The sequence below is a fragment of the Gymnoscopelus braueri genome (assembly GCF_963280865.1).
Source record: "Gymnoscopelus braueri genome assembly, chromosome: 20".
NCBI lineage: Eukaryota > Metazoa > Chordata > Actinopteri > Myctophiformes > Myctophidae > Gymnoscopelus > Gymnoscopelus braueri.
In genome coordinates this window covers 30764506-30776655 of record NC_137622.1, presented here as the reverse complement: position 1 = coordinate 30776655, position 12150 = coordinate 30764506, and the positions used below count along the sequence as shown (strand labels likewise).

Sequence of the window (12150 nt, the reverse complement as noted above, 5' to 3'; positions counted from 1 at the left end):
TTTTTCAAAAAACGAAACCTAAAATGACACAGATGCGTTCCCGGTCTTAATGGCTTAACCAGCATCCTCTAGTGTCCTAATCACAGTCTCCCTTCCTATCAAAGCTCCCACCTGCCATCCTACAATTCCCCAGCCATTACTGTGTATGCTGTGTTTCAGGAGTGTGATTGCGGTAAATAGAGACATATAGCATTGGCACATACTGTACGTACTGTACTTTGATGAACTCTGTAATTAGGGAAGACAAGCGATTACATGACGGTGCCAAGCTGTGTATTTTTAATTGAGAAAAGATGAAAGGTTATGACCTCACTAAATAGATTTGTATTTTAAAATTGATTGATTTGTACGTTCTTTGTGAGATGAGAACAGAACAGCAGTAAAGCTGAGAGCGAGACGTTGCAGGTAAAGCACAAGGCATGATACTGGGCCAAACGTGAGTTTCTGGTCACTATGACAACAGCAAGGCACAAAGTTACACATCTTCAAGGTGTTCTGGCTATTGGAAGAACACAATAAAAAATGTAATCAGAATGTTATGGCGGCAGGCGCGACATTTGAACCAAAACATTTCAAACATTATTTTGGGGTTTTCTACCACCAGAGTATAGCTCTGTTCCTGTACTGGTCCAAACATGGATATGATGCAGTATGAGCTTCCATTATGCCTGATCTATACTTATATATTTATACGCATCGTGTTGCGCACCGAAAATAGCTGATCTACAGTACAACAAGCTTACAATGTGTCACATTGTGCTACATTGTGAGCTTGTAGATCAGCTACTGTACGTTCCTTGTGTGACACTGCCACCCAACTAAGTATAAATCAGGCCTTAGGTTTCCAATGATACCGATGTGGTTCTGTTTGTGTTGGAGAGCGATGTGCAAAAAAGGGCTTGTATCTCAGCTCCCTGGTACAGTATCAGATGTGTTTGGTTACTTCTTTCATGCCCATATCAAACCAAACTGAGCAACATAATAGAAAAAAACATACTGTATATGGGTTAATATGGGTTACGGTATGGTTATTTTAGTTCATTTATGCAATAGGTCATTGCGTCCTCAGCTGCATTTCTGGCTAATATCCGCTCAATTTTCTGTTGAAATGAACTTACGCACGCACACACACGCACAAGCGTGCGTGCGTGCGCACGCACACACACAGCAGAGAGAGGCATACGTATGCATTTAGATCACTGCCGCACATACACACAGTCACACACATGCACACACTTGATCTTTGGTGTGCTGATGCGCCGAGAATCCTCTCTCTGTAATGTAATTCCCATGAAACTGACCTGAGCCAGTGATTTATATTGCGCTGCTACAGCCTATATGCAATCTCCGATATTACATTCTCCTCAGAGAATCTCTAAGGATGTATTCAGAAACACATCCTCGTACAGGCCATGTTCACAGAGATGCGGTAGGTCCCGCTTGTGCTACTGTGTGGTACGGAACACCACGTAATGTCTTGTTGGCTACCAGACTTAGATTTAGAAAACTTTAATGTCCTCCGAGAGGCAAGTTGTGGTACAGACCATAATAGATCATTAAAAGCACATGAAATCAACAAAAATAATAACGGTAATCCAAAATCATTTAGAAGCAATCATATATCATCACATAGACAAGGCAAACATTTAAGCTACATGTCAACTGTCTACCAGCAATTAACACCAAAATCTTAACTGTTGATTTAACACTTAATTTTACTCTGAATGTGTAAAACTGGACATCACGGCTCTGGTTGATATTGCGGACATGATGTGCGGGTTGTGTGATCGAGCCTACATTCGTACACAAACATACTCTTCTCCTGTCTTCCCTCTTCCTTGTCTGTCCGTCTACCTGTCCCGATAATTGGGAAGAATAACGGTGTTTCTTCACGCCTGTCTGTTGTAAACAACCTGACAGGCAGCCAGTTGTGAGTGTCTTACTCAGCCGAAACGGCGGCTTTGCACGCCGGATTACATTCCGCCGCTGTAGATTGTAACGTTTGCACAAAGATTTGTTCAAATGAGCAGGAAGTGGTGAAGCACATCGGGAATCAGTCCAGAGAGGAAGGGGGGGGCAAGAGAGAGACAGAGTGAGTCCATTCACTGTGTGGTGATGATAGCATAGCCCGGCTTTGATCCCCTCCACAAGTACAAACCACTAAACATTGTTATGACAACTTGCAGTACATATGCCATGGGAATGACCAATCCCCCTTTTCAATTTCACCAATTTCCAAAGCCCCTGCCGAGCTGGTTCAGACAGGAGAAGATTAAGGGAATAGAGTGTGTGGGGGTGTGGGGGGTGTGTGCACGCGCGTGTGCATAATGTGCACGTGTTGGGGTAACATGACAAAAGGAGGTGTCACATGCTCCTGAGAACCTGCCACAAACTGACTGCAGCTGAGCTCTCTGGGTAGGGAATTTATGTAATATTTTATGAGACTGGGCCTTTTGGAATCCTCGTCGAGTCATGTGGGATGTTTCTCGCGTTCAATCAAAGTTGCGGATTATCTGTAGCCCTGTGATGAATAATGGATACCGTGGTACAGTCAACACTGTAGAATAGATGTAATACCAAAGCTGTCAGTCGCTGACAGTAATCCTTTGTGTTTTTGTAGACCATTTCTCTTTGTGTCTTTTTCTTTAGTGGGGTAAATGGGAGGGAATTGCTGAATGGGACACGGCGTAGGGGAGGCACTGTAGATGAACACGGGTGGTATTTGATCCTTGTCCAGCAGGGTAAAGTCTGGTTCATGAGACAACAGCTTATGAACCACTGCACCATCACTGCATTCAGCCCCCTCAGTTTAAACCATTATGTCTCTTTAGCATACTACTACTCTAACTTCCACCTTTTTTCTGACCTTTCTCCACCCTGCTAACCATATCACCTTACTGTCCAACCTTAGTAATACCTGCCTAACTCTCGTTTGTTTGTTTTGACTTTGTTTTTAAAAATGTCTCTTGACAGCAATGCCATATTTTCAACAGAAAAATTGTATTTGCCAGTTGAAAATGTAATTTGTCTGGAGCAGCATTACTTTACTTGTCAAGTCTTATCATCTATTCTAAACTGTCCCTGAACTGTAAAATGTTACTTTTCACAGATCTGCTAGTGTGTGGATTTTGTTTCACTTGTTTCAAGGATGCAAAACATTTTGTTCCCAGAATTTACTAACCAAAGATTCTACAAATTCTACAGCAATAACATTTTCAAGTGTATGCAGTGATGTACTGTATTGTAAGATATTGTCAGATGAAGTTGCTGTTAGGACTTGTGTGTGTGTGTGTGACCCATACACATACACAAATATCATTTAGTGTCATCAGGCGAGTAGAAATCATGGCGGAAACCAAACACGTGCTCCTCTGAAACGATTCCCACGATTAAAATTGATAATTTGATTAATCTGAGTTTCTTCAAGTGCTTCTCGGAATACTTTGTTTTGTATATTGTCTCTGTCGGGTGGAAACCTCATATGTCCAAAATTGTTACTTTTCAGTATTCAAATTCAAAAGTAGCTAAAGCAGCAGATCTATAAGCTCAAAATGTGCTGCCGCGCCGCATTTCGAGCTTGTGGATCTGCTACTTTTGATGCTTTTGTGTGATGATCAAGTAAGGTATTCATTTACGAAAAAAACACAAAAAGTTAGAATATGGAGATGGGCGGTTTCTGCCCGACGGCGACGATATCCATCTTTCATTCCAATTCGTAGCGTGACTGGCGAGACTACACTGCTCGATTCTGCATTCTTGTGGGGAGGGGGGGGGGGGGGGAGTCGGGGACTAAGCGGCTTCAACCAGAAATCACAACTGGAAACCACTTTCTAGATAGGTTTGGCCTAGACCCGATCACACTGGTCAGTTAGGAATGAAAACCATGCTTTCCTCCGAGTGGAAAACCTGGTGACGCGAGGTCAATCTAATCGCCCGCTTCTCATCTTGCTTCCATTCACCCTGGCTCCTTGCTTATCTACGTGTACCTTCCTCTCCCAATCTAAATCCTGTCGTTTCTTATCCTCTTCTCTTTCACTTTCTCCTCTCTCCATCCCAATCCTCCGTTCCCCTCCTCTTGTCTTCTTATCTTTGCCTTTTTTTCCCTCTTCTCCTTTTCAATCTCACGTCTCCCATTCACCTCATTGACCCATCCCAACCACCCCTGTCTCTTCCGTTTAGGCCATCTACTATGAGATAGGCTTCCTGGTTTGTGCGGTGCTGGGGCTGCTGTTTGCTGTGATCATACCCATAGTGGGGCTGTTCTTCTGCATGTGCCGCTGCTGCGACAACTGCGGCGGCGAGATGCACCAGCGGCAGCGGAAGAACGCCGACTGCCAGCGCGGCCTGCTGGGCACGCTGCTCTTCGCCACCTCCTTGCTGATCACGTGAGTCAAAGCGCACACACACACACACACACACACAAACACATGCAACATACTGTACATGCTTGTGTGTCCTCAAACGGGCACATATTCTATGTGTGTGTCCATGCTCATAGAACCTCACATGCTCATGCACACACACACACACACACACACACACACACACACACACACACACACACACACACACACACACACAGCCATCATCATATGCTCCCATCCCCCATGGTGCTCGCTATATATAGTAAAGTCATACAGTAGACACAGTATGTGGCAGCAACCTTCATACATCACAGTATATCCTGCAGAGACAAAGTACTTTTCCACACACCACTGAGACCTATTGTCTCTGTGGGGATTTAGACATAAACTTATGCTGGCGAGCTGCGGCTCTCAAAGTGGGGCCCGGGGTCCTTGAAGGGGTTTATTGAGTTTATTATTGGGTTTATTAGGATCCCCATTAGCTGGTGCATAACAACAGCTAATCTTCCTGGGTTCCAGGGGGTCCCCAGCAAAATGTGTTGATATAGGCATCAAAATCAGTTTAATCACTTCAACCCTATACTGTACATACAGTAGGTTATTTGAAAATATCTACAAGCTCACAACACGTCGCAATGCGACACATTGTGAGCTTGTAGATCGGCTAAATAATCTTCAGAAAATATTTAAAAATAGTCATATTTTTTGAAAGGGTTTAGTTTTCACACAACGGTAGAATAAGGTTAAAAATGCTGTTTCCATCTTGGAAGTAGCCAGTAGTTGAGAGGTCAGAGGCACAGCATGAACGATACATGAACTCTCGGCAAAGACCTGAGAGATCCAGGAAGAAAATGTAATGATATATGTAATGATATAGCTATGAAAATTCTGACACATACCTCATATGCTAGGTGTCAGCTATGTGCCATATAGACCTGCAATGACTGCAAGAGGAGAAGCCTAATTTAGACTTCATCGTATATGACTGCGTCACTTGCCGAAAATAATAGATTTTCCGGCAGATTTCAAGTGGAGTGGTGCAGTTATTTGGTTTCTTGAAATGTTGACGGTGTTGGAGTTTTAAGCTCGGTTCCACTGTTCTGCAGTCTGCCCTTTACGAATTCACTCCATCACCTCCCTCTGTCCTCCGTCCCATTAAAAGGCCATCACTCAGAGGTGCCGGGCTACGGCAAACTCAATCCCACGCAGTGTCCACATGTTTTATGGACTCTCACAAGTGCTCCAGCCACAAAGGAGGGATTTCTGAGGGCTAAACACCCTCCATACCCCCCCCCCCCCCCCCCCCCCCCCAACCTCCAGTCCTAGACAGAGGATCTAGGAGTGGTACTTTAGCTTGACGCCCTGTGCTGTCAGGTCTTTATCGGTCAGATGGAGGTTATTAGAAATTCCACAGCAATATCCTAGCCGCCCAGACCGCCGATGGCCTGTAAGCCACTGCCTTACATTGCTCGTTATTAAATCTCCCTCAGCGACCAGGTCCAGGCACAGACAGACACAGGACACTACAGCACTCGTAATGAAGCAATTACAGGGCAGGACGAAAGATGAGCAGAGAGCCCCCAGTCAAAACCCAGGAAGGTTTGGTTTTCCCACCCCTGCCCCGCCAGGCGCTCCCGAGTCGACACCAGCTTCTAGCTCAGACTTCCCAGGATGACATGTGCTTTCAGACAAAGACCGTAATGGTATTTATATTTCAGAGGACTGAGGAGATCGTATTGAAACACAGACAAATATCCCAGGCGACGCTTGTCTCTTATGAGCCTGTGTAGCTATCTCTGGGGCAACAGAGTAAACGCGCCTAGCCTGGAAACCAAGATGAATCTGCCAGAGCTAAAAAGAATAAAAATAATAGCCCTGCAGTGATATTAGTCTGGCCATGCCAGGCTAGTACGCGCCCAGCATTGTGTTTCAGTAGCACTTGCATGATGTCAAAGAAGAAGCCCTGGAACTGTATTTTTTGTAAGTGTAAAGGATTTGTCTGGGTGACATGGGTACATTTGGTGCTGGTTCATCTTCACAGCTGAAGGAGTGACACAGATATGGTACTTACTGGTATTCATGTATAGATGGATAGAAGGTGCACACACACACACTGAACCAAAACCATTGTTTCGGCATGTAAATAACCACTTGACTGCAATTGTGTTTTTTCTTGAAATGTAGTTTTTACTGTCATTTAACTCATATAGTGCCAATGACGTCTTTTGACGGCCGTTTTCAGTGCGCCATTAGTGCCAATGACGTCTTTTGACGTCTCCTAAAAAAAAAAAAAACTTTCAAAATAAAATTTTTTTTTTTTTTTTTTTTTTTTGGTTATTTTTTTTTCTTTTTAATCTCAAAGGAACTAGGAGAAAACGATTTTCAAAAAGTTATTTCTCCATCCACTTCAATGTTAAAATATAAACGGAGAATTTTTTTTCTCCGTTTGATCCATAATGCCTTTGGCATATGGATCAACAAGCTGAAATAAGCCTGGCAGTGAATGAGTTAAGAGTGCAATTCATTAGCCATGGCCTTGTTGAACCTTTTGAAAGTCCATAATTTTAAAAAAATCAGTGAGAAGATATTAAGCATTCTTTGCTTGATTCCTGAAAAGCGTACAGTATTTTTGTCATATAGTTCTATAGGGTATATGGGCAGTGCTGGGCACATAATGACACATACTGGTAGGGTATGTAGGAATCTGTGAAGTCATGTGAAGTCTAGTGCAGAATCTGCAGATGAACTGTGAATTTGACTGAAGGCTTGTCTCCAGCACCACACATACTGTACTGTACAGTACTCCTGCTGGCCTAGGATTGAACTATGCCAGTGCCTTCTTCCCTCCCTCCTCTGTCACTCCCCGTGAACTGACTGCTTCCACACCGCAAAGAAGAATACAAAGGGGGAATGATTGGCCTTAACCCATTAAGACCGGGAATGCATCTGCGTAACTTTTAGCTCGAGCTTGTAGATTTGCCTCTTTTTTTTTCTTACATTTGTGCAAATCTTTAGTTTGAATACCGGTATATATTTTTTTTTAAAGCGAACATTTGTAACTCAAATCTTTGCTTCTGGGGATTCTACAAATGTCTTCTAAATCCTAATCCTGTTGCTATATATCAGTGGTTCTCAAACTCAAGGACCACCAAAATTATTTGTATATTGTCCGCCGACCCCCCCCCCCCCCCCCCCCCTCAAAATATGTTGTTCCAGGGACCCCCAGAAGCAAAGATTTGAGTTACAAATGTTCGCTTTAAAAATATATATATTCAAAGGTTTGCACAAGTCTTCACGATTTTTCTATAATAGATCTAGAAGCTATGAGTTTGTATATCTGCTATTTTTGAATAGCCCAAAGAAACCTAAAATGACACAGATGCGTTCACAGGTTAAAAAAAGTGCAAACCCATGTCCAGCCCAGCCACACAGACTTGAAACCAATAACACTCTTACAAGAGCCAGTGATGGTGTTGGTTTCATTCACTTTCCAAATTGCAGCCTGTCTTGTGTTTTTTCTCTTAATGAACAATGTCATGTAACTCATCCATACGCACGCAGACCCTTTAGAGTACATGGACATGATATTGCATTGTGCCTGCCAGCCATTGTAAAGCCACACTCCACATCATTAAAAAGAATAGCGGGGGAGCCTATTTTAGTCCACACAGAAATCGTCTCCGATTCGTCCTAGCCCCCACGCAGACTTACTATAATGATAAGATGACAGTGAGAAGAAGATCCCTCTCTTTGTTACAGCTGAGAGGAGAGACCCCTGCCTCATGCTATTACCCAGCATGCATTTCACTAGGTCTATTTCAGGCTCTGAAGTGTCTAAGGCTATTAGCACAAAGGGGTCCTTACAATATGGGCTGAAGTAATACTAATCATTTGGGCAGAAGTAATAATGCTACATGGTGCTGTCTCGGTGACGGGAGAGCCAGCGCCACGGGTCATGACAGCAACACGCACGCTAACGTTTACTGTTTAATAACAGTGAGTGAGGGTGTGTGTAATTTTTTGATTACGATGCAGAGTTTTTCAGATGTTGTGATTATATAAATTACATGTTGGCGCTTGAGTAGCGCTGAATATCGTCTCTGTTGGTTGGGAACCTCATATGTCCAAAACTGCTACTTTTCAGGATTCTAATTCAAAAGTATCAAAAGTAGCAGATGTACAAGCTTGAAACGTGTCGCTTCGCGCCGCGTTTCGAGCTTGTACACGTGCTACTTTTGATACTTTTGTGTAACGCTGTAGTGACAGTGTGATCAAGTAGGGCGTTAATTTACGAAAAAAAACACAAAACGTTAGAATATGGAGATTTCTGCCCGACAGCAACGATATTTAACCGAATGTGACTCAATTAAAGTTGATGGACGCAAGTTTTCACCACTGGCCTGCCTTCTGTTGGAGTGCAGAGTTCTGACACGGCCACGGTGTCAGGAACCCAATATATTGTCGCTGTCGGGCAGAGACCTTGTATGTCACACAAAAGTAGTGAAAATATATGTAGCCGATCTACAAGCTTATTATTAAAAAAAAATAATCAAAATAATAATACATACAGCGTTTCCACCCGACAGTGATGATGTACAGTACTCATATGGACGCGCGCACACACACACACACACGCTCGCAAGAAATATAAGGATGCACATGATAATCCATCTCTTTCTCTCTCTTTCTTTCTCCCTCGCTTTATTTTATGTACATACTGTACACATGCCCATGCGTGCATTCATGCATGCACACACGTGCACACACATACGCTCTCTCTTTGTCCTCCACACTATCTCTCTCACAGACAAACTGTTAACATAGGTTATAAATTCTCTCACACAGAGGCTTGAACACAGACGTGCACAATTACAAGCATACAATTTGCTACACTTTGCCTCTCACATATGTCTCACACAGACACGCATTTGCACATTTTCTCACACTTAAAATCCTTTGTTAATTAACTCTCACTCTTTGATTAACAGGGAGGATTTTGCTGTGTCTGCACGCACGCACGCACGCTCTCACACACGCACACGTTGTATGATGGTGTCGCTCAGCACAAATGGCAGATCGACAAGCTTACAACACATTGTAGTGTGATGCATTGTGAGCTTGTAGATCTGCGAATGTTTTGCTCAAATAAGGATACCAGGTAGAAAGTGGTGAACAATTCTCTCTCACGGTTTCCCGTGCACCAACCCCAGGGAGTCATTACATGCAGGGTCATTTATTGTGTGATTCTTAACACTGTGATGAGCATTAACTCAGTCTGTCAGTAAAGAATCCACCATGACCGTATACATGTCACCGTGGCTGGAGATGACCTGCTAATGCAAGGCCTGGGGGAGGCAGAGCACCCATCCATCCAAGTGGAACAGGGCTCTTTCTCACAAAGACTGTTGATTTATTGCTGGCATAGACTCAAGCTTGTATGCTCAAAACAATTTTTAGAATCTACCAGTGTCTGGCTGGTGTACAGTGTGAATGAAGTGGGATAATAGATGAAATCGATGTACTGTACTGTTACTTTATTAACCACTTAAACCCTATATGGTTGACCGGAGTCCCTCAGGGCTCTATACAGTACTAGTGTCTTTTCTGTTTTCTGTTATTGTGGGGAAGGTTTCCGCTGAAAATAGCAGATCGACAAGCTAATACGTTGCAAGTTTGCTGTCCCCACAATACGGATGCTGGGGTTTAAGTGGTTCATCTCAAAGGTGGCTATTATTATTAGCAGTAGTATTAGGGTTAGGTGCACAGGTCTCCGCCAGGTCAGGTAGGTTATTGGGGTGTTATACAGGTGGGCCAGCAATGTTTGTAATTCGCCAATCAGTATGGAATATGAAAAATATGACGGATCCGTCTTGATCACTTGACTATAGAGATAATGTGTACAGATTTGCGTGATGTTTAGACAACATTTGTAGGAGTACTATAAAAAAGAATTGTTGCAGAAATCGGCCTCCTGGTGGCATTTGTTCCTCAATGTAGTGCTAATGTGCGTGCAATGTTTCACCGCAATAGGACAAACTTTGGAAGGCGATCTTAGCCAATCAAGAAAAAAAAATTGTAACGATTTGCATGATTTTTGGACAAAATCTGTAGGAGTGCTGTCAAAAAATATGTGATGGACACACGCACGGACGGACGAACAGGGTTCAAAACAGTCTCTGCCACGCCTCGGCCTTGCGGAGACTACAGTGAAGATGGTGTCCAATCCTGTCCAAATTGTGTAGTTAAGCCGTCAATTTTCGTTGGCAATGAAGCTTGCACCAAAACTAATATACTGTATAATACAGTGCTGTCTTGAAATCACAGACATGTACAGTACTTAGAGTTGCCGAAAGAGTATGTTAGATTTGAAAATAACATGTTTTGGGTGATTTGATTTCGAGATCTCTACCTAGTTTAACATGATATGCCTTCCCATAAAGAGTAGCCTGTCTACACCTACTGAATCATCAAATGTGCCTTGAGATCACTGATTTGCTGCTATACAAATACAATTTACTACGATTTACTCTACAAAAATAATTCATAAACTACCAATTACTAGTTACAGTATGCATGCCATTTGCTTCATTATAATTCTCTTTCAAATCAAACATCCTTTTACGCACTGTAACAATCCACCATAGAGCCGAGTTGGAGAGAAAACAGCTCTCCATGTGCCGAGAGGCATGAGGAACAGATTATTATTTGCATGCCAAATAACAACCACTCTGACAAAATACAAAACACACTGACAATATAGACGGTGGGTGTCAGAGTGAAAAACAACACACATCCACAGATAGAAACCAAATTAATGACAGAATCAGCATCACCTTTTTTTCACAGGTTAATCACAGGTTTACAGGTGTAAAAATAAAAGACAAAAAAGAAATGTTCTTGTGCGAGCTCCATCTTCAACAATTACAATAAATAACTTTCAAATCAAACATCTCAAGATATGACTAGAAAGTATTGCTCTTTCAACTACATTCTTAGCTTTTTTTTAAATCAACATAGCTTAACCATGTCATGTGTTATGCTACTTCTAGAGATTTGAATTTTCAGCTGCTCGTCCGTAATCGGTGACCAGACAGTCAGTCTCATAAATCAGATTCTGTGCCAGTCAAATTTACATGCACACAGCACAACTTCATATTCACAGTGGCACAGTCAGTAAAAAAACATGTCGTAGGGGTGAAGGTTTTTCAGCGTGAGCAGAAAAGTTGAAGTGAGCCGGATGTCAAAAAGCCGTACATCCATGACATTAACCAACAACACCAAACAAAATACTCATTGAAACAAAACTGTTATATTTAGCACATTTTACCAAACAAAAAATGTGTCTAGTAATGAGTTTTGTTCAATGATAGGCCAAAATATGTTTCATTTGCCAACTTCATTCATTTAAGTTAAGAAATGATAAACACGCTTGGTTAATAATGTATTGCGCAAACTTTAACGTGTCTCTACATCTAATGTTTTTAACTTTCATGTCTCAGTACATCAATTTCGCCTCCCTTTCTTGCTCCTGGCTAATACTCTGACTGACGAATGGCCAACATTAAAAAAGTCAACTAATAGTAAAGAATCCATGGGTTAATTTCACACTACCCTGAAAAAAGATGTTGCACATATTCTTGTTAAGACTCCTGTCTGGAACCACATGTGCCCCTACCTGACCTACGTATATATTATGTCTCACTAAAGGAAGATAACTAAGGGAATGGAGCTGCCCATGATTTTCTTCGGTTTCTTTTAAAGTACTGCATTTTCCACAAACAGATTG

The 12150-nt window shown here is 42.4% G+C and overlaps 1 protein-coding gene across 6 annotated transcripts in view; it reads left to right on the top strand.

The window, feature by feature from the left end:
• prom1a (prominin 1a) overlaps positions 1-12150 on the top strand; it is an 87567-nt gene that overhangs the window by 31984 nt on the left and 43433 nt on the right. For all 6 annotated transcript variants that reach the window (XM_080416502.1, XM_080416501.1, XM_080416500.1 and 3 more), the window contains one exon: positions 4180-4385. In XM_080416502.1, coding sequence (XP_080272628.1) covers positions 4180-4385 — 206 coding nt within the window. The remainder of the gene's footprint in view (positions 1-4179; positions 4386-12150) is intronic.